We start from the raw sequence: 23922 nt of genomic DNA, 5'->3' as shown, positions 1-23922 counted from the left end.
CCGAACCAAAGAGCCAAAAGGGGGGGGGGGTTTGGGCCATTATTGGACTATTACGGTACTGGTAACATAGGTATACAGTGTACAAGGAAACAGGTAAGTAATAAAAAAACATTTTTATTGGGTACAGTATCAATAAAGACACAAGAAGAATACACGGTTAAAAAATAAAACAAACAATATACGACCAACATGGCACCAGTATAGTGGTCCCCACAGGGGGGGAGAAGCATAATGGGTTTGAAAGTCATATCGGGCCTCTTAACTAGTTTCGCGGCTACGGCCGTTTCATCAGAAGAGCGTCTAAAAGCCTCCCTCACCAAGCCAGCGGTGAGGACGGTAACCACCACATAGGGTCCCGAGTGGCGGACAGGGGGTACGTGTATGGGCGAATGGACCTTCTTGAATGCAAAAACGTGTAGTGCGAGTAGGGGGCCCCAGGAAACGAGAGCCCAAATTGGGATATCTCGGGCCACAGACAACCTCCACGAGGGGGACCAGGGTAGTGGACCCCCGAAGGGGGGGGGGGGACCACATAGGGTCCCGTGGTGGCGTCAGGGTGGTGACACCATCCAGTGGCACTGTGAGCCAAATGGACGCCGGACCCCGGGTTTCCTGTGGCCTTACATGGCTCACAGTGCCACTGGATGGTGTCACCACCCTGCCGCCACCACGGGACCCTATGTGGTCCCCCCCCCCTTCGGGGGTCCACTACCCTGGTCCCCCTCGTGGAGGTTATCTGTGGCCCGAGATATCCCAATTTGGGCTCTCGTTTCCTGGGGCCCCCTACTCGCACTACACGTTTTTGCATTCAAGAAGGTCCATTCGCCCATACACGTACCCCCTGTCCGCCACTCGGGACCCTATGTGGTGGTTACCGTCCTCCCCGCTGGCTTGGTGAGGGAGGCTTTTAGACGCTCTTCTGATGAAGCGGCCGTAGCCGCGAAACTAGTTAAGAGGCCCGATATGACTTTCAAACCCATTATGCTTCTCCCCCCTGTGGGGACCACTATACTTGTGCCATGTTGGTCGTATATTGTTTGTTTTATTTTTTAACCGTGTATTCTTGTGTCTTTATTGATACTGTACCCAATAAAAATGTTTTTTTTATTACTTGCCTGTTTCCTTGTACACTGTATACCTATGTTACCAGTACCGTAATAGTCCAATAATGGCCCAAAACCCCCCCCCCCCCCCCCTTTTGGCTCTTTGGTTCGGGGACCTCAGAGCCAAATTCTATTTATCTAGATTCTGGATGATGGTACGCCCCCTTAAATGTTTTTCTATTTTATACCTTCAGAGGTTACATATCAAAAAGTAAGATTTGAAATGTACAGAATATCTGCACCCGATATCGACAATTGGCCTGAAAGACCGCCAAAAGATCGGTATTGTATGGGCCCTGAAAACTTTAATTTGTCAATCCCTAGTTAGCGTTTTTTTTTTTTTTGTCTCATGCTGACATTTACTTGTGCCACATGCGGATGTAAAGCGGCATTTCCTGGCTCTTTCTTTCTGTCTTGCGTCTAGGGAAGTGCTCATATACACTGCACAAGCACTGATTGCTGTTGGAAAGATCTCAAAGCTACAGCAGGAGGAGGAATATTTCTAATACTAAATTATAGTGGAGTACAGTGTGTAATAATTATGGGCATGTATCTACAATTCGGAAATGATTGCATAAAGAAAATAAGGGCAATATGTTTATCTCCTGTTGCTGGAGGGGGAGAGCACAAACCTGCTTCGCATTTATTAGGCCGCAACCTACCTATCCTGCTGTGTTACTGAGGAGTGTGGCTGGCTGCAGAATGAGGGGTGTGATTTATGTTGAAGTGGGCTTGTTCATTTTACATGTACAGGCCTAGTGTACTCTCCCACATTCGCTGCAATTCTGAAAGCATGATGGGAAGTGTAGTTTGTAGTGTAAAGAGAGCGAGAGGATATGATGTCAATGGTAAGGAATTTCACAAATGTAATAACTGTTTAGTGTTTTGTATAGGGGGTGTACTAATGGGGGATTTATCTGCAGATCCCGAAGTTCTGCATTCACAAAACATACTGTGATGAGGTTCCAGAGTGCTTCTTTTGGGTTTGTAACTTTTTTTTTTTTTTTTTTTGTAATGCCTTTTGCAGCTCTGAGTGCAGTGATGGGGAATGGTCTACCTGTTTACCCTCCTATTTCTCTGCTGATAAAGATCATTCCTCTAGTGATGAAAGCTGGGAGACTTTGCCTGGAAAAGAAGAGCATGACGTACAGAGTAATAGCAGCAGCTTAGAAGAGGAGAATTCTGACTTTTGCTTCCAGGTTGAGTAAGTGTTTTTTACCCTTTTACTGCTATTTATGCAGATATTTAATAATCTGATTGTAATTTCCCTTTTTTTTTTTTATGCCAATATAAAACCTGCCCTTTGCCCGTTCAGTGCATACAAAAAATATGAAGCAGAAATGGTATGGAACTTTTCATTCCCTGCTACCCTGTTGATCCACTGGAATACCCCAACAATTGCTGTGTAATTCAGCTATTCACTGGCTTGAGGAGGGGGGAGGAAAGCGCAACAACTCTGGTGTAGCAATAATCCAAATTGCTGGCGACTCGACCTGCTCTTAAAAGTGCTTTTATTTGCTACGTAGGTACAGGGTAAATTCTGACACGTTTCAGCTATAGAGCCTTCAACGCCACTCTGTCCCTGTTGACAGAAGGAGGTGGGCACGTGGGGGAAATACACTGACAACCTGTGCTCACTTCCCCTCTTGTCACAGCACTGCTGCACTTCTCACTCCCCGCGGCTTTGCTGTGAAGGTGGAGGGAGGATTGGAGAGCGTAGACAGTGGTGGCGGCTTCCCAGCTGGCTTGCCAACAGAGGGCTCTGTGTGCCAGAGGTTCGCAATCGCTGGCCTATAGGGAGGGCACAGCCCTAAAATGGTTGTGGATGGATGTGAGCTGCTGCAAAATAGGCCGACTGTTCAATAGGTGAATGCTCTGACAGCCAGGCTAGCATTTAGTGCCTCGGATGGGCGTTTTGCTGGGTTGTTTGGGGGGCTATTTAAACAAAGTGGGTAACCCATTGAGGCCTGCTGAGGAAGAGGATGGTTCCTCGAAATGTGTCATGTGACCCTGGATTTTAGGTGGACATTGCCATCCATCGGCATCTGGAACAGGGAAGCCGAGGCACTAAATGCTAGCTGGACTGTCAGAGCATTCTCCTATATAACAGTTGGCGGCACAGAGATCTGTACCCTGCGCCTGCAGCATCTCTCATCCATCCTTTCACGCAGCTGCAACCTTTTTTAGGACTCCCCTCACTACAGGCTAATCTTTTTGTGCGGACTCAATTTGTGTGTGTGTGTGTGTGTGTGTTTGTTTCCCATGTTTGATTCACTATTTTTACATTTTTGTAATTAAACTAAAAACACAACACTTTATTGCAGACATACAGGGTGGCACTCCATGCATCGTAAAACACTGCATAAGTTTAGGTTCTGTGCGGCTGTGTGTTCATCAGGTACAGCCTATTCAAATGAAGGCGCTGCTGTGCTCTTGCAAATGCACCCCAACAGACGTGAAAGTAGACTTGTGCCTTCACCAGCATAAATACATACCCATACAAGCCTGCTTCTTGGGCTACATTCACACAGATGTTTGTATCTGACAGCAGCTAAATGCCAGTCATCTGCACTTTAAGAAGTCGAAATGGTTCCTGCAGTTAATTGTTTCTTGTAAATGTGATTACATGTGTCCGGGTGCACCAGCATTTTCAGACCCCCCCCCCCCCCCCAGTACTTCATTCTTGGCTGAATGTGCCACCCCAGGCACTTCCTCTTTGTGGGTAGTTTTCTGATCACGAAGAGATCGAGATGTGTAATTGAATTTACCATTGTGAGCCTGCTTTAGAGGAGAAAAAGGATTGAGGCAGGCAAATGAAGTGAAGCCGAGTATACCTCCTAGCATCCCAGCATCTAACTAGGGGATATTTTGTCCTGATGAGAAGAAACACTGAGATTTCTGGAAGAAAAGAGGAAGTGCAAAGTTTTCTGTTGCTAAACTCTGCAGGGTCAAATGTTCATTTTATACAGTGGCAGAGAAGTCAACGTGCGTGCGTGTGACCTCATACATTTCTGGGTATATCTAGCAGCTGGGTGTATGAGATTTATTTGGAGGGTTGGTGAGATGGCCAGACCTTTTAAACAGAATGGCCCGGATTCACGTAGAAGCGTGCATCTTTGTGCGGGCGTAACGTATCCTATTTACGTTACGCCTCCGCAACTTTGTCAGGCAAGTGCTGTATTCTCAAACCAAAGTGGCGGCGGCGTAGCATAAATAGGCCGACGTAAGCCTGCCTAATTCAAATGTGGGCGTGTGTTATGTAAATGTAATGTGACCCCACGTAAATGACGCTTTTTACGAACGGCGCATGCGCCGTCCGTGAAAGTATCCCAGTGCGCATGCTCCAAATTAACCCGCAAAAAGCCAATGCTTTTGACGTGAACGTAAATGACGCACAGCCCTATTCGTGACCGACTTACGCAAACAACGTAAAACGTGAAAAATTTGACACTGTTCCAACGACCATACTTAACATTGCTACGCCTCATCTACGCCTCATATAGCAGGGGTAATTTTACGCCGGGAAAAGCCTAACGTAAACGGCGTATCTGTACTGCGTCGGCCGGGCGTACGTTCGTGTATTGGCGTATCTAGCTGATTTACATATTTCTAGGCGTAAATCGGCGTACACGCCCCTAGCGGCCAGCGTAAATATGCAGTAAATATACGACGGCGTAGGAGACTTACGCTGGTCGTATCTTATACAAATTCTGGCGTATCTGATTCTTTGAATCAGGCGCCAAGATAAGATGGCTCAGACTCAGAGATACGACGGCGTATCTGGAGATACGCCGTTGTATCTTCTTTGAGAATCTGGGCCAATGTCTTTTATATCTGAGTGGGGTCATGTGGCTTTCCCACCCCCCCCCCCCCCTCCTGAACTAGGAAACATAAAAATAAAAAATCAGGAGGAAATGGGAGTATAATCTATTAAAATTACTGTTTTTTTGTTTGTTTGTTTTTAAAAAGGGAAACATTTGGAAATGTGCTTTTTACTGAGATTTGCTGAGGTGCATTGAAATTTCCTGGTATGAGTAATGTGACTGATTATGTTTTATCTTTTTATTATTGTTGTAAAGAAAGTTAATAACTTGACTGTTATCTAGGTGGGTTTGACTGATTTCTTGGTAGCACTACGGAAAGGATATTTGTATTCAAACGAGTAAATAATCTTTGAGTGTTTTTATTCCTGAATGTTCCTGTAGTAGATGCACTCTTATTGCATTGATGTGATTCTGCACTGCAGTGTCTCGAAATTGCAATCAGCAAAGCTCTGTGAACATTTCAGGGCTAATTTACAGATTTATTTCTTAGTTTCAAAATAGCCTGATAAGTAATAAATCTTCTAAATCTTCACTTTCCACTTTAAACTATACTGTGACAGACTTTTGACTTATTTTTTTTAATGGGCAAAAATCGTAGGCAGGTATTTCCTCAAGAACAGTAAATCACATGCAGTTCATTGTTCATCACTCGGCTCCACAAATGAGTTAAGGATCAAGCTTGTGAATAGGGTGTGTTTCCGCGCCAAACTTAAATAAGTATATAAAAAATTAAATCACAAATGATAAAATAATTATTACTTAAATAGCAAGCTGCTCCTCTGTAACAAAACATATAAAAATATATTTTGCAATAGAATCGATAAGTGGGGAAGAGGGCACTAGTGAGAAAATACCTGAGATTGGGACAACCTCAATCCGAGGGTCCCAATGGTATGAGTGGGAAAGTGATAAAAAAATATTAAAAATATATTGTTAAACACTCTGGTGACCATAGGAATCATAAGTATAATGTATCTCCAATAAATCATGTACAATATAAATCATACAGCAGCTATAATAGCAAAGCCGCTATCGCAATCAGTGAAAATGCAAGAAACACTATTCAATAGTGCGTCTCATATGTGACAACTCAATTAAGTGGAATGACACAACTAAACAGAAAAAACAGTCCATAGGTGATTGTTTCCATAAGTGAATTCAATTCAGCAGAATGTGGATCATGCAAAAAGTCTTGAGTGTTACTGCAGCCACCACCATACACTAGGATTACACCCGAAGTGCTCTTGTCAGGAGATAGGCTTACCAGATGCGGTAGACCCCTTTCGTGAAAAATGGGTCAATTAGGCTGAACAGGTATCGGTGCCTGCACACTATTCAACCGTTCAGACTGCAGATCTTATAGCCAGTAATACCCAGGAAATCCATCCAAAAAATATCAAAACAGGAAAGAGCTAAGTGCATTAACTTTTATAAAAAAAAACACATATAAAAAACGCTGATTGGCCCCTTACTTGGAGGGGACGACCCCCTGATGACGTGGTAAACCACGAAACAATTGTCGGAGGCTAGTCTGACATCTTCACACACCAGCTGAACCTGCGCTGACACGCTGTGCAACAAACCAACGCGCCTTCCATACGCAGTGACCCACGAGAATCAGCCGGGGTCCTGATTAGACGCATGTAGTCCTAGTGCCGGGCTGGCACCCTCCAAGTAAGGGGCCAATCAGCGTTTTTTATTTGTGTTTTTTTAATAAAAGTTAATGCACTTAGCTCTTTCCTGTTTTGATATTTTTTGGATGGATTTCCTGGGTATTACTGGCTATAAGATCTGCAGTCTGAATGGTCGAATAGTGTGCAGGCACCGATACCTGTTCAGCCTAATTGACCCATTTTTCACGAAAGGAGTCTACCGCATCTGGTAAGCCTATCTCCTGACAAGAGCACTTCGGGTGTAATCCTAGTGTATGGTGGTGGCTGCAGTAACACTCAAGACTTTTTGCATGATCCACATTCTGCTGAATTGAATTCACTTATGGAAACAATCACCTATGGACTGTTTTTTCTGTTTAGTTGTGTCATTCCACTTAATTGAGTTGTCACATATGAGACGCACTATTGAATAGTGTTTCTTGCATTTTCACTGATTGCGATAGCGGCTTTGCTATTATAGCTGCTGTATGATTTATAATGTACATGATTTATTGGAGATACATTATATTTATGATTCCTATGGTCACCAGAGTGTTAAAAAATATTAAAAATATATTGTTTATCACTTTCCCACTCATACCATTGGGACCCTCGGATTGAGGTTGTCCCAATCTCAGGTATTTTCTCACTAGCGCCCTCTTCCCCACTTATCGAAGGATCAAGCTTGCTTTCGTACAAATTTTTTACATCAAATAAAAAAGGGGGCTCTTTTTCGCTTACTGCTGAAAACAAATACTCAAGGGATGCCATTTTGCCCTTTTATACAAAGTCTTGATAACATTTCATCTTGAATATATGCAATTCAGTTTTGGGCACCAGTTCACACAACAAAAAACAGAATGAGTACGAGAAGGGCAACTACATTCCAGGCACCGCTATATATTTTCTTCATTAATTGTCTATTGACATTTCACAAGTGAAAATAATGAAACCATGATACATACCACCAGGACACAATATAGATGGGGACATGAATTTATGTACGGTAAGCTCTAGCAAGCATTGCCCTCTGATTCCTTCTGTATTGTAATTGTCTGCCCTCATTTTGTGAAGCGCTGCACAAACTAATATCATCATCATCATTTTGTACAAATTGGTTGCATACATACCTTTCACTTCACAAAACATTTTAAGCCTGTGCTAGAGACTGGATTGCTTATGTGTTGTGGGTAAGGGAACAAAGCGGAGTACTTCATAAGGTGCTGGTGCTGCACATCCTACAGTCGGCACATTCTGCCATCTAGGCGGGGGGGGGGGGGGGGGGGGCAGCTCTTAAAAAGTAAGCACAATTTTACAGAATGGAGGACTTCCTGTTAATGTATTGAGGATGATCTATAGGGATTTATTTTTTGCAAACCTCTTTAGAGCTATTCCTTCATAGTCCATGTAATACAGGATTTCACCTTAAGGGAAGGCATGGCATTTTCTCCTTCCAGCCTTGTGCCTCCACTTCCCACAAAGCATAGCCACAACAAAAGTGTTTTTTTTTGTGATCTAACAAAATTAAAACTAGCTTTTGTCTGGATTTGGACTTTAATAAGGTCCTGGAAGACTTCAGCTGTATGAAAAGATATTAATTATGCTAAATTTTATTTCCGCTTGAGGGCCAAATCGCGCAACATGCAGCTTGGTGTGTTTTTTTTTTTTTTTTGGATCAAAGGAATGGAAAGTAGTTTATTTGGTTTTCAGTGGCAAACTTCACAATGGTGCAGTCAGTTCCAGAAAAAATATGAATATGCTATATTTTTCCTGTACTGGAATGCATCAGAAACGCATCCAATGTAGCAGACCCCAGTACAGTAAAAAAAAAACGGGGGAAGCATTTGGAATGCATCCCAAAATGCATCAAAGCGGAAAGCGTTAACGCGCATGCAGAAACGCTTCAAAAATGTATCGGGGGTTTTTTTTTTTTTTTTGTGGTGGTAACCATCTCTCTGAGGCGATTTGATAAAAGGAGGGGGGGGGGGGAAATCCCATTTTCTATCAGTTGTAAAATTTCTAAAAAAGGTTCTGCTGCTCTAGACAATGAATCTGAGTCTAATGGTAAACAAGACCTGTACATATACCCAAGTTTGTCTGTTCCCTATAGTTTTACCTTTTTTTTTTTTTTTTTTTTAAATAGAAGGGTAAAACTATAGGGAACAGACAAACTTGGGTATATGTACAGGTCTTGTTTACCATTAGACTCAGATTCATTGTCTAGAGCAGCAGAACCTTTTTATAAATTTTACAACTGATAGAAAATGGGATCCCCCCCCCTTTATCAAATCGACACAGATGGTTACCACCACAAAAAAAAAAAACTGATCCATTCTTGAAGCGTTTCTGCATGCGCGTTAACGCTTTCCGCTTTGATGCATTTTGGGATGCATTCCAAATGCTTCCCGCGTGTGTGTTTTTGTAAAAAAAAAAAACAGTCCACAAAAAAAGTACTCTTAAATTCTAACTAAAAGCAAAACTTGTTTTTGTTTTGGATAGTGGAGGATTAGAATGCTTGTCCCTGTTCAGGAGATTCATCCTCTTTATATTAGTCCTGTTTACCATGATCGGTGAAAGTGAAGGTAAAAGAAAATCTAAAATGTTGGGTTGTCCCCAGAAAAGTAATAGAGGGGAAATCTTCCAATAGGGACAATTACTTCTGGTGACCTGGGGGCCCCTAAGAATTCCATTTTTTTTTAATTTGCAGTGTTCTCCTCTCACTTCCTGTTTTGGTTCTGAGACAGGAAGTGAAGTGAAATCTCAGCAATTGGACACAAATAACAGCAAACAATCCGACAGGGGTTATAAAAAAGTAATATACCGTAGGTAAAAAAAGCAATAGTTCTTCTTTAACTGAATATCTGGATCCTAAAAAGTTAAGCCACTTTTCACAATATACAGTATTTTTAAGCTTATAATCATATTAAAATATTTATGGTCTATTACCATACATATTTCTAGTATTTTAAAGAAAAAAAAAAAGATTTACACTTTTTGCTGGCAGAAAATTCCTGCCGCTGGAATAGCTGGTTGTGAATAGTTTCCGTCCGGATGCTGTTATCAAGCAATTCTAGTCTGACAGGATCTGCAGCTGTTCACATGTATCTGTAATTCGGCTGTCACCTACAGGTATGGACAGACGATCGGTCCTGGACACAGATATTTAGGACTGTTCAGTTTCTAACCACAGGTAACCGCTGGATGTGTGGGTACATAGCAGACAGTTGCCAGTCATAGCTGTGTACAGGCTTCCCAGTCACAGCTTTTCACAGCCATCTGTGCTTCCAACTGCAGAAATCAATTGAGGGCTTTAAGCACAAGTGTAAATGAGGCCTAAGACTGGAGTGTCTGTCTATATATTTGTGTTGATCTGTTTACTTTGCATTTTATAAATACAGTAGTGTCATATGGCTACATCCAGTTATATTACAATGTTTGTCATCCTGCAATATAGATTTATTTTTATTTTTTTCCTGCCATAGGGAACAAACGTCTTTAGAAGATGGTGAAATTCCTTGGTTACACTATCACGAGGACATAGAGAGCAGCACAGATGAAGAAAATGAAATTGGAAACAATTATTTTCCACCAGGATTTTTTATTTTAGATGGCAATAATAATTTAGAAGATGATTCAAGTATGAGTGAAGATTTGGAAGTTGAATGGAGGTAAAGCTTTACCATTTCCCTACCTATTATTAATAATGTTGTTTGTTATGGTTATCGTTATATTCATTATAGGCTTCTGGGTCTGTCTAACGTAACCTTCATGTAGTTTTATATCAATCACACTGATGTACAAGTCACAGATAGCGGAGGCAAGAAGTTTGGTATATCTATAGGCATATTCCTAATTGGCTCTTGTGTACTTTCCTGAGCCCCCCGCAGAAATATTTCAGCTGTTGTTCTGCTGCTCCCCTCACAGCTAAGATTTAAGAAAGAACAGTTTTGGTTTTCAGGCCACACAAAGTGTAAATTGAAGTGCATTCCCTGAAAACTAACATGTATCCCCAATCAACAATAACAATGTTCATACCTCCGTGGGTGCGGAAACCACAGCGATACCTGCAGTGCAAAAAACACACTGCTTTATTCTGAATGGCAGCCCCATGAAAGTAAAATCGCAGTGCAAAAAGACCATGCGATTTCTCAGGGGCTACTTAACTATTTTTTGCAGAAACACAGGCATGGCAGCCCATTAATTTTAATGGGCTACCGTGCCGCTGTAAACGTAGCTCGCACAGTATGCAGAGATGTGTATAAATTATACCACCTGTGCTCGAAAGTCCATACTATATGTATCATCACTTCCATGTACTAGAAGTCAGATGTAACTTTATACTGTGCTAACCTAATACAGCACCCTTAGAGACATTATGTACGTTTTTAAATTAGTATGGCATCTTTAGACAGTCGCAGAATAACCAAGCTTTCTCTTTCGTTCATAGACGGACACAGCCTTCATTGACCTTAGGGTTATGCTTCTTCCTACCAGGAGATTTAGGCAGAATTCTACAGCACTTAAGGTGTTAAAAACCTTTCCTTCATGCCGCTCATCCCAGGGGGCGTGGCTCCCCCAGGCATAACCCACACCCTGCTCTAGCAGCCTCAGTTTGTTTTCTGCCTAACGACAGGAGGTCAGGCTCTCTGTGGAGTTCCTGGGCTCTGGAGTTTTTTTTCTTGCGATTTTTCTCGCTTTTTTATTATTTTGTTCCTGCATTTTTGAATCCTGCGATTCTTCTATCAACAGCCGACTGGGTGACAGGCTGGGTCCTCGACCCTTGTAGTCCCCCCATGTTCGGCCCTCGAGCGTGTGCCGGCCCTCAGCTCAGCTTTGGGACGTCCACGACAGGCCCTGTTGCTCCAGGGGCGGCCGGGGAACTTCGGTTCTAGGGCACACATATGACCGGTCTCTATGGCTGTGTCACAGCGTGTCTGGCCGACAGCCATGCCGTTTACGGACGTTGGTTCTGTCTAGGATACCTCCAGCCGGGTAGTCGCAGGACGGGTAAGTAGTGGCCCCTTACTCAGGTAAGTGGTCTGGCTGGTGTTTTCCCTGGGGAGGTCGACTGAGGGTCCGCCCTGCTTTCCTCTCTCCCCTTCCTCTCCCTCCTTCCCCTGACTGGGTAGTGGCTGTGAAGGGGGGCCTCCTGGGTTTTCTTTATTACCACCGGGGCCCGTGTGTTGTTGGGGGACTGTGTTGTTACTCTGGGGGGAGCTGCTGTGTTCTATGAGTTGATTTTTACCTCAGACGGCGGCCATCTTGGAAATCTCCTTGGTAACGCTGTGATTCTTCCCTGAGGTGACAAAGCACAGCCAGTGCTGCTGTGTTCTATGAGGTAATTTTTACCTCAGACAGCGGCCATCTTGGAAATCTCCTTGGTAACGCTGACAGACACAGCACAGCCTCTGGTATCTTGTACAGTTTTAGTGCTGTAACAGTTTTTTAGGCCTCTGGTCTCTTCTACCAGTTTTAGTGCTGTAACAGTTTTAGTGCTGTGAAACGCTGTGAATCTTCCTTGAGGTGACACACATCACAGCCAGCACATCAGAGCACACCTCAGGTTTTTTCAGCTCCCTCTGCAGCTGGGTGGGGTGGTGAATACCAGGGGCCCCCATGCTCTGCAATAGCAGCAAGGAGGTGACCAGTGGGGTTTTTTTTTTTTGTCCTGCCTTGCAGGGTGGGTGACTCAGCCCTGACACTATGGAAGTGCAAGGACCCTCCTTGCCTACCTCCAAGCGTTTTTTTGCTCGCCCTGTGCGGTGGGGGTAGGTCTACATGGTGCTTGAATCCCTGCTGCGGGGTAGCAGCGCACCTGATACCGCATGCCTAACAAGTCTGCGGACATACCTGCTTCCGCCTGAAGGTCTGCTCCCGCCCGTGTCTCGGGTGGGAGACTGGCTTCGCATTGCGAAGTGTTTTCCTTGGAGTACAAGATTGAGTTTCTCTCTTGTCTGGCAAACAGGTTTTTTCCCTCCGGCTTCTGACCTCCTCCGGTTCGCCGGTTGACTCTGTCAGGGGCTGTCCAGGATCTTCTGGTCAGGGGAGTGATTGTGCCAGTTCCCTCATTGGAACGGTCTCGGGGTTTTTACTCCATTCTGTTTGTGTCCCCGCGGAGGATGGGGCCCGGTCAATCCTGGGCCTCAAGTCCCTCGTTTGTTTTGTCAAGGTGCAAACTTTTAGGTGGTGTCGATTCGCTTGGTAATAGCGGCACTCTATCAGGGGGATTTTCTGGCATCCTTGGATGTCATGAACGTGTACCTGCATATCCTCAAACCACCGGAGATTCTGTGCTTTGCGGTCGGGGGGGACCATTTTCAATTGGTGTCCTTCCCATTCGGCGGGTTTTCGCCAAGGTGCTCGTCCTGATACTGGCCCGGCTGTGACAGCGGGGGTTTGTTATCATGGGATGTCTGGACGACCTTCTCCTACGAGCTTCTTCGAGCTCTGCATTGGTGGAGCCGTGTCTATCACGTGTCAGTCTCTCCGAGTGTTCGGCTGGTTTCTGGATTGTCCTGTAATCAGGGTTGATTCCGTCTCAGGGACTGCAATACCTGGGACTAGTTCTGGATTCCTCCGGGGCGGGAGTGTTTTTCTCCTAACGGAAAAACTTCAGACTCTGCTATCTGCTGTGCAGCAGTTGCCGACCCAGAAGCGGTCATCTCTGCGATTCTGCAGGAAGGTTCTGGGTCAGTTGGTAGCCCCTTTCGAGGCGGTTCCGTATGCCCAATTCCACGCCAGGGTACTACGGAGGGAACTGCTGTCACGATGGGACTAGCTTCCGTCATCTCTGGATTACCAGATACAATTGAGTCATCTGATCATGTCTCCCCTGGTGTGGTGGCTGGTGTTTCCGGTGCTTCGGGCCGGAAAGTCATTTTTCTGCAGGCCACTGGACATTGGTCACGACGGATGCCAGCCTCTCCGGTTGGGGAGGGGCGCTTGGGGCACCCAGTCAGCCCAGGGGCACTGGACTCAGGTGGAGTCCTGCCTACTGATCAACGTTCTGGAGCTCTGAGCAATCAAGCTTTGCCTTGCCAGGTGGTCCCTGGATCTACAGGGCCAACCGGTCAGGATCCTGTCCGATAACACCACGTCCGTGGCGTAGGTTGATCATCAGGGAGGCACACGGAGTTCTGTTGCACATCTTTTCGGTGAGCCGAAGGGTCCGGTCCGGCTCTATCGGCCGGGTACATTCCGGGAATACGGAATTGGCTAGCCGACTACCTAAGTCGCACTGCACTGGGCCAAGGAGAGGTCTCTCCACCCGCAGGTGTTTTGGGGTCTGTGCCGAAAGTGGGGCACTCCGGACGTGGACCTTCTAGCGTCCCGTCTTTATCGGTAGGTGCCACGGTTCGTGGCCAGGTTTAAGGACCTGTGGGTGGACGCGTTAGGCGCGTTGGTGGCTCCTCGGGGTCACTGTCGCCTACTTTACACCTTCCCTCCTCGGAAGCTTCTTCCTCGCCTGCTGCGCAGAGTGGAAGCTGTTGGGATTCTATCGGTCCTGATTGCCCGCGTCGCTTCTGGTACACGGACCAGGTGCGTCTGGTGGCAGACGCCCCCTAGCGTCTTCCCCTGGGAATTGATTTTCTGTTACAGGGTCCGATCTTCCACCCTGTTTCACAGCCACCGGCCTTAGCGGCGTGGCTGTTGAGAGCCAGGGGCTTAAGGACCGAGGCCTATTGGGCTCGGTGGTCTCTACCGTGCTGCCTGCACGGAAGTCTACCTCACGTGGGTTTTTTCCTCATACATGGAAGGCCTACTTCTCTGTGTGGGGAGATGGAACTGGCACTCTCGTACATGCGTTGTGTACAGGATTCTGCTGTCTTTGCAGCAGGGGAGTGGTTCAGGCTCTCGCCTTACGTACGGTTAGGAGCCAGATTTCTGCTCTGGCTGTTTTTACTTGCAGCGACCCTTGGCATCGCACTCCTGGGTGCGTACGTTGGGTCAGGGGGTCTGGCAGGTGGCCCCTCCGGTGCGCCCTCTATTACCCCCATGGGACTTGACTTTAGTCCTTTCAGTGCTTCGGGATGCTCCCTTTGAGGACATTCGGGAGGTTTTTTGTTTATTGTCACAAAAGGTGATTTTATTTCTGGTAGCAATTACCTCAATCAGACGGGTGTCTGTCTGTTCTGGCGGCCTTGTCTTGCAAGGCTCCCTGCTTGGTCATCTGTAAGGATGAGGTGGTGCTGCGGCCGCAGACGTTTTTTCTCCCTAAGGTCGTTTCGGCTTTTCACTTGGATGTGGACATTGTTCTTCCATCCTTATGTCCTCAGCCGAAATGCCAAGAGGAGGCCACTTTGCATCCTCTGGATGTGGTTCGGGCCCTACGAGTGTACTTATATGTTACGGTTCCGTTCCAGAAGTCGGGCTCACTGTTCGTGTCGGTGGCTGGCCCTACAAGAGGGCCTGGCAGTCTCGTCGGCCACAGTTCCTAGGTGGTTTCCGACGGGTCACGGCGCATTCGACCAGGGCGATCTGGGCCTCTTGGGCTTTCCGAAACCAAGCCTCTGTGTTACAGGTGTGTAAGGCTGCGACCTGGTCGTCGGTCCACACTTTTTCAAAGTTTTATAAGGTGGATGTGAGTGCATCTTCTGATGCCTCCTTCGGCCGCAGGGTGTTACAGGCGGCTGTTTAAGGTTGGAGTTCCTCCGTTGAGTAACTCCGGTTTTTGTTTGGGGTGTAACCTGTTTTTGCTGTGTTATTTTTCCCACCCCTCGAATTTTTTGACACTGCTTGGGGACGTCCCTAAGGTCAATGAAGGCTGTGTCCGTCTATGAACTCAGAGAAATGGATTTTACGGTGAGTACAAAAATCCTTTTTTTTTTGTGTAATCCAATGCCGAAACCGGTATCCAATATAGTTCAATTCACTTGGTATAAATATTGCACATTCAAAAGCACGTAACAGTGTTTGATCACATTGATGGATGAAAAGCTGCCAGCCTATACCGTATTTCTCAGTGTCGGCAGATATGGGTTAATCTAAGATCCTTCTGTTTGTCAGTCTTTATCTATTACATCTTAAATTTGTCCACATGGCTATATTCAACCCCTTTCTGTTTTCCACAGTCATAAATCAAAGAACCTCATCAATCAATAAATGTATAGATGCCATTGCAGTGGACTAATCCACAACAGCAGCAATGCCTCAAACTATAAAAATTGGATCAGCATTTAAATCCTAAAATTTATATTGTATCCATTCCACAGAGTGCTTAATATGGTTTATATCCACAAACTAGCTTTATAATGTCGGCTATCGATTATTAGCGACTGCCGAAACCTGCACAACTGGCATACAGAAGGAAAACGCTGTGTGTCCTGTTGAGTAGGTCTTTTCAGTCAAAGCAGGATTGTTCCTGTTTAGTACATGCATGCAATGTGTACCATACCAACAAGCATGCACAATTTGAGGTACACCTAATACTGTCTATTTGTCAGTGGGGACTGAAAATGGTATACCCAGATCCTCTGGACTTCAAACATGAATGTTTTGGTATTTTCAGTCTCTTTATACATGACCTTTTTATACATCTGACCTCTAGGCAGCTTTAAAAGACCCATAAATGTAGCTCTATATTCATTAAAGTGGTACTAAACTCCCCTCCTTAAATTTTACACAAATAAATTATAAAAAACACTACTCATTGCTGTATTTTAGATGTCACCTTACTTGCTGTGTTGCCTTGTAACCTGTCCCGTTCTTTGTATTAACATCTCCGGTGCATGCGCATCTCTCCTGCGATTCACGGCACGCTCTTTGTGCAATCGGTCCATCGAAATATGCTGTGTATGTAATAGCCGTTCCCTGCAGCACACCATTTGACCATAAACCTCAGAGGGGGTGTAAACATCGACTTAGGACAGCATACTGTAGAGGCAATCGGGCACAGCATACAGGCTTTGCAAAGAACCCATCGCACATACATGAGATTATAGAATGGGCTACAGGAAAGGGTGGAAGTATATTGGACTAAAAACTACACAGAACAAATGTTCTGTGGGTCCTAATGGCAGATACATTTAGAGAACTATCTTTACAAATCCAAATATCAACTATTGGGCATCTCAAACTTTCTAACTCTTGCTTTCTATCACTTTAAAATAGTTAAAGGTACACTTTTTTTTTTTTTTTTTTTTTTTTCCCCCTAAATAGCTTCCTTTTACCTTTTAGTGCAGTCCTCCTTCACTAACCTCATCCTTCGATTTTGCTTTTAAATGTCCTTTCTTCTGAGAAATCCTCACTTCCTGTTCTTCTGTCTGTAACTGCACACAGTAATGCAAGGCTTTCTCCCTGATGTGGAGTTTCGTGCTCACCCCCTCCCTTGGACTACAGGAGAGTCAGGGCTCTCTCTACGTTGCAGATAGAGAAATGAGCTGTGTTAGTGGGTGTCCTGACTCTCCCCTGTAGTCCAAGGGAGGGGGCGAGCATGACACTCCACACCAGGGAGAAAGCCTTGCATTACTCTGTGGAGCTACAGACAGAAGAACAGGAAGTGAGGATTTCTCCGAAGAAATAAGAACATTTAAAAGCAAAATGGAAGGATGAGGTAAGTGAAGGAGGACTGCACTAAGGTAAAGGAAGCTATTTAGGGAAAAAAATCGTACCTTTACAACCCCAAGCTGGTCCAAATTAACCATTACCTTCACTAACCAATGTGCATATTATCAGTCCTGTATAAATTGTATGAATCGTCAACGAAATGCTGTATTCCATGAGCAGTACAGGGGCTTTCTGCTTCTGGAAAGCCCCTGTACTGCTCATGGAATACAGGGCTTTATACTGCATTTAGCTGATGACACAATTTTTATACAGCGTAAGTAATCACAGAAAGCTTTGTGTTTTCTGAACGAGTAAAATGCTTTCTCTGGCTGAGGTGGGGGTGGGTGAATGATGTCGCAATCTCTACCTCAGCAAATCAGAGAAAGCTTTATACTCATTCAGAAAATACTGGGCTTTCTGTGAAATGGCTTATCGCACTCAGCTCAACTTTACTGTATACTGTAAGTGGCTGATGCTACATGCAGTTCATACAGAACTCACAGCAGACACATCTGTTTGCAAAATTAATTGCTTGGTCCAAACAACTATTTATTTTTAAAGTGAAAAAAACCTGGGTTTTGGCTGTAAAAGGCTCTTTACACTTAAAGTCCCAATTATGCAGCCAGCTCTTGCTGCAATTTCAGTGTCATACTAAAGAACACTGGTCTAGCATCTCTTGTAAAGGAGCCATTCTTGACAAGATAAACTTAAACCCAAGACCCTCCTTTCTTCCCACACTGATGTCGGTCGTCTTCTTTAGTGAAGACTTGGTCCTACCATCCTTATGCACTGCTCCAAAGCACTTAATGTAAATGGCTTTGCATTGGCTGGATGTAGTCAAAGCCATCAGAATCTACCTCCAAAGCAACAGCTTTGATCTGAAAGACAGATTCTCTATTTTTCTATCCTTAGGACCTCGCAAGGGACATCCTGCCTCCAGGTCTACCATCATTCAATGGACAGAATGTCTTGCTGGAGCTTTACATTCTGAAGGATAAATCTCCTCTGCCATTTTTTATGTTCCCACTCCACCAGATCAGTGGGAGTATCCTTGGCATTCCGGCACCAGGTCTTTGTAGCCCAGCTTTGTATGGTCCTCTGTTCATACCTTTTTGCTAAAAAAAAACCTGAGAACTCAGAGTGGGGTAGGGTTATAGCTGTTTAAAAAGCTTGCCAGTGTCCAATCACCTGAAGGTACAAGCCTAGAATTCAGGGTCTTCCTGTACTGTACTCCAAGATATGAAATATTTTTTTTTTTTTTCGCCCTCTTAAACAGATTGCTGGATGACTTTGGTGAAGGTATTGGTGTAGCACAAGCCATGTCCTTCATGGATCCTCACCTTCTTACATATATGGCTCTTGAAGAGCGTCTTGCACAGGCAATGGAGGTAGTGTTGTTTTTTGTTTACTTTTTTGTTTTTTATTGTAATCAAGTACTTACAAACTTTATGGAATATGCATAGATATACTGATGTGGTTCTGAAAATGTTGTATAAATATTTCAGTAGCTTGGTATATATAAAAAGTGTGTGTGTCATTCAAGAGGAATGTTTATTAGTAAATCACAGCAGCCAATAATGGTAAAAAAATAAACACTTTTTTTAAAAATGTAGTTGTGTTTCTTGCTATTACCACAAGGAAAAACAAAATTGAATGCCCCCTTTTTTTTTTTTTTTTTTTTTTTTTTTTTTTTTCTCTTCCATTTTACTAGGTATACTTTTTTTTTTTTTTGTTTGTTTACATTTTTCATTCAAGAGGGAAAAACACACACTACCAGGTGATCAGGAACCAGACTTCCCAGTTCCCAATGGTTAGATTGAGACCTGGTGCTCTCTGTGAGATCCCAGTCTCTATGCAGCGTGCTCCCAGCACAAATACATGTATGACTAACTATTCATGTATAATTACAGAACTAACTTCAATGAGGGCGCATATAAAGTCTGTGGGAAGTGGTTAATCAGGGAACTATTCATCCTATGCACTGGATGTAGACTGTGATCTAATCAAGTGGTATTTTGTTTTAATTGATTTGTAAATCTTTTACTTTTAAACAGACTGCTTTGGCTCACTTGGAATCATTGGCTGTAGATGTGGAACAGGCTCACCCTCCAGCTACCAAAGAAAACATTGACTGTCTTCCTCAGATCATTCTTACAGATGACCACATAAGTAAGCTATTGAGTTTAAAATGGTTTCTTTGCATTAGGCAAGCCATATGCTGCATGACCTGTTTTTGTAGCTGAATTCTTAGACCTACCCTATTGGTCCACATTCAAAAAGGGTCCTGCGCTATTTTGGGTCTGATTCAGGTGCAAATTCAGGCAAAAATTCAAATCTGGTTTCAACCCGTGAACACACATGCACCAGACACAAACCCACGGCTGCATATGTGTGAACCCAGCCTAAATGTTTTATTTGCTCCCTCTTTTGAGCTGTTAAAGCGTTTGTAAATATATAAAATATTCGTTTTATCTTCCCAGAAATCTTCTTCCAGTGCTGCACTTTTGCCAGTTCCATTGTTCCAAATGATCTCTGTATACTACAAAAAACCTTTCCACTCTGTTTTGGAGAGGGGGAATTTGTATTACAGTCCTGTCATGGACATGCCTTGCCCTAACTTTTTTTTTTATATATAGTTGCAGGTCAAGAGCAATGCTGTGCCATATGCTGTAGTGAGTATATAAAAGAGGAAATATTAACAGAACTTCCTTGTCACCACATCTTCCATAAGTCTTGTGTTGCACTTTGGCTACAAAAAGTAAGTGTCTTTTTAAATGAATAAAGGTGTTGTCATATCTGTAAACGATGTCCATGTTTCCTCCAGAGGAATATTACAGCTTGGTGCCCAAAACAGTTTTTTCATGGTTTATGTCCTCTCTCTCTCTCTCTCTCTCTCTCTCTCTCTCTCTCTCTCTCTCTCTCTCTCTCTCTCTCTCTCTCTCTCTCTCTCTCTCTCTCTCTCTCTCTCTCTCTCTCTCTCTCTCTCTCTCTCTCTCTCTCTCTCTCTCTCTCTCTCTCTCTCTCTCTCTCTCTCTCTCTCTCTCTCTCTCTCTCTCTCTCTCTCTCTCACCTTCTAGGTGAGCGGCATGCAGAGGTGTGACCGTAATTTGCATATGAATCGAGGTGGTCGACCTCATGAACATAACAATGCCCGCACGATTTGCATATCGATGCCGATCCTGTGGGGGTTAAACAACAATACCCTTTTTGTTTCTCTACCTGTAGCAGCTGAAGGCAGGGGAGAAACAGGATTTAGCTGGGGCAATGTGGTGCATAGGGCATTGTTCTGCCGCTGAAACGATCCCCTTTCAGCGGCTCTCCTGGTCAGCATTCGCTCCATAAGACGCATGCACATTTCCCCCCATTCTTTGGATGGGGGAAGTGCGTCTTATGGAGCGACAAATACGGTACCTCTTCTTACTGTATTCGTTCAGCTAGGATGTGACCTTTTTATAAATCCCACCTTTTTGATGTTTGTGAATCAAGATAATCCAGTGTTTTTTTTTTTTTTTTTTTTCCCGTCTTCCAATTCCAGCTTGTAGCTTTAAAAATGTATGTATACCGTATACTCATTTAATACTGTATACAAGAAAAAGCAGGACACTCCTTCCTAAAGAGCATTGAAATTTAAAGTGCTATGTGGTTCACATTATGTTACTGTTTACCCACCAAAATATACTGTGCAGAGGAATGTGCTCTCATATCCAACCTGGAGTCTGTATTGTGACACTGGTGAAAAAAATCTTAAGGATAGGTTCCCCCCTCCTAACACCCCCTTTCCTGTGACAGCATAGCAGCTGTCACATTTTAAAATGTGTGGCACTCCGCCTTCCCAGCCACTTTATTTACAGGAATCTGTGACTTAACCTCTTGACCACTGGACACTTAAACCCCCTTCCTCACCAGACCAATTTTCAGCTTTCGGTGCTCTCACAATTTGAATGACAATTACTCAGTCATACAACATTGTACCCATTTGAAATTTTTGTCTTTTTTTTTTTTTTCACACAAATAGAGTTTTCTTTTGGTGGTATTTGATCACCTCTGGGTTTTTTATTTTTTGCGCTATAAAAGAAGATGAAGTTACGCTGAGTAAATAGATACCTAACATGTCACACTTCAAAATTGCGCACACTCATGGAATGGCGCCAAACTTCGCTACTTAAAAATCCCCATAGGCGACGCTTTAATTACTTTTATTGGTTACATGTTTTTAGTTAGGAGGTCTAGGGCCAAAATGATTGCTCTCGCTCTAACATTCGCAGAGATACCTCACATGTGTAGCTTGAACACCGTTTTCATATGTGGGCGGGACTTGCGTATGCGTTCGCTTCTGCATGCGAGCACACGGGGACAGGGGCGCTTTAAAAAAATGGGTATTGCAGAGTATGGGGGGGGGGGGTATTGCAGAGTATCGCGCAGGGATAGCTGAGCTGGATGGCTGGATCTGTGACTGCAATTGTCACAGATCCAGCCCTCAGTGCTGCTGCTGACACCCGCTCCCCCCCGCCTCCTCTCACACTGTACCGAACGGTACAGAGAGGGGAGGGAGGAACCCGCGTCATTAAATGACGCCGGTTTGTTTACAAGTGATCGCTCCGTCATTTGACAGAGCGATCACGTGGTAAACGGCCGCTATCGGCGGCAATTTACCGCGATCCGTGATGCGCCGGGTTTTCTAGACCCGGCGCTCACGGATGATTCCAGGAGCGCGCCCCAGGGGGCGCGCGAGTGAAGGATTCTGGGAGGACGTCCTCCCAGAATAACTCCACCGCGCTGTAGCAGTAAAATGTCTATGGCGCGGTGGGCAAGTGGTTTAAACTACAAGATTCTTCTGCCACCGTGACAGATGAATTCCAGTTGCCAGTGGCCTGCAAGGGTGGTAATTGGAGGCAATGGGGTTGGTTTACTAAATAGACTGTGCAGTTACACTTCTTTTCCACAAAGATTTTTCTTTTTAACCCAACCCCCCCCCCCCCCCCTTTACATTGGATTGGGTGTTCTTTACATTTGCCTTCAGTAAATCATCCAGTGTCTGCAGGACCTGACATTACACCCACAATTCTTTTATTTTATTTTTTTTCACATATCTGTGCATTCATTTATTTTAAAGGTGAACTTGGCTTTTAATACAGCATTAAAAAAAGCAAGGAGAACTTCAATAGAAGTGTACTGCATGGTGTTGAAATAAAGCAATACAGTCAAATGCAAAAATAATGCAAAAAAAAAAGTGTTCCTTTATACTGAAATTGTATATTTTCCTTTCTTCTTTCCAGTCCGGAACATGTCCTGTGTGCCGTCATGTCCTCACATCTGTGCTTCCTGAAACTGTAGCAGCCACTTCCTTTCTGTCTGACCATGACAGCCCTCCATCTATTCACAATGCAGCAGGGACCAGATAAAATTTCAATGGCGATTCCAGTTGCTTGTTTTCCTTGTAACATATATGTAAGAAAACAAAAGTGTAACCATACATCTGTACACAGTAATAAAAAATCTGATCTGTATTAGTTTATAGGAGACTAGAATATTTATAAGCCGTGTTTAGTTTATGGCATTAGTTGAGTATTTTAAACTGATGCTTAAAAGTATCTGAAAAGAATTGCAGCAAAAGATATTGTCATGCAATGTGCTCTAACTTGTGTTCAGCTTGCCTTTTTTTTGTGGCACAGCATATTTTGTTGTGTTTTTTTTTTTTTTTTGTTTTTTTTTTTTTTTTTTGTTTTTTTCCTTCTTAACTGCAATGCAGTTAGGAGCTTTACAGAAGCTACACAATCTTGTTTGTTTTATTTTGAGTTGTTTATTTTCTTCACATCGGGTCAAAAACATCTTGCAGAGCAATTTGTTCTTGTGCCCTCTAATGATGAAAGGTTGCTGCTGTGCCACTGACTTTTGTAACTGATCAACTGATCTTTCATGTTTGCATCAAATGTGAAGATGTTCTTTAAGCAAAACAATAGTTTATTCCACTAAAAATTAAAGTGCATAATTAAAACATTACTAAAACGTGTGGTTTTTCATGATATTTTGTTTTTATAAGACAATTGGAAATAGAATAATTGCTGACTTGATACTATAAAGCAGTGCACAATGTCCAAGCGTAATTACAAAGGCTGTCAAGATATTTTACATCAGAGTATCAGCTTGTGTGTAAAACATTTTTTTGTTCAATTTATCCCCTTGAATGAAATTTATTTCCATGTTCTTATTATAAGGAGTATTTAAACATCATGTGCTAGCAAAGAATCCAAAATGGTCTTTATAAACATTCTAGTAGGAAACCATCAAACTATGGTCAAATATAGTGAGGAAAACATTGTAAAGTCATAGAAATCTGAGTTTCTTCATGGTGTAAAAAATGTGATCTGATCTCTATCAAGGGTGTGATGAAGGATATTCTTGATTTAAAGCTGACCTCAACTGTAGAGGATGTTTCAAATATTAGCAAGTACAGAGAAAATGACTAGTTGCCAGTTTTGCCTGTGGTCTTTCTATGTCATGGAGGACTCTCTGGCAACAGCCCCGAACAACTTAGAAGGGAGAATTGCTGTGTTAATTACAAAGTCCTCACAAAAGGGCAAAAAGCAAAGTGGATCGCCTGTTTTAGAGCTCCTTTCAGACTTGGAGGTCCACCCAGAGAGCTTCGTTCAACTGACACGCTGTTGGCGATTATTCAACCTAGTCGCTTAGCTTCAAAGGGTGGCTGCCGGTTCCAAACACTGGGGAATTCTCTTTGGAATCAGCTCTGAGCATCCTCCTCCTTGATGGCCTTCCGTAAAGGCTTGAAAACACTGCTTT

At 43.7% G+C, this 23922-nt stretch overlaps 1 protein-coding gene across 1 annotated transcript in view; it reads left to right on the top strand.

The window, feature by feature from the left end:
• Nucleotides 1-23124, top strand: part of PJA2 (praja ring finger ubiquitin ligase 2) — a 62905-nt gene extending 39781 nt beyond the window's left edge. The window contains 6 exon segments of the mRNA XM_040343219.1: nt 2131-2307; nt 10062-10247; nt 18401-18512; nt 19179-19293; nt 19761-19882; nt 22401-23124. Of these exon segments, the coding sequence (XP_040199153.1) occupies nt 2131-2307; nt 10062-10247; nt 18401-18512; nt 19179-19293; nt 19761-19882; nt 22401-22526 (838 nt within the window). The 3' untranslated portion in view covers nt 22527-23124.
• Nucleotides 23125-23922: the final 798 nt, after the last annotated feature.

This window comes from Rana temporaria, chromosome 1, assembly GCF_905171775.1.
Source record: "Rana temporaria chromosome 1, aRanTem1.1, whole genome shotgun sequence".
Lineage (NCBI taxonomy): Eukaryota > Metazoa > Chordata > Amphibia > Anura > Ranidae > Rana > Rana temporaria.
This window is presented reverse-complemented; position numbering and strand designations above follow the sequence as displayed.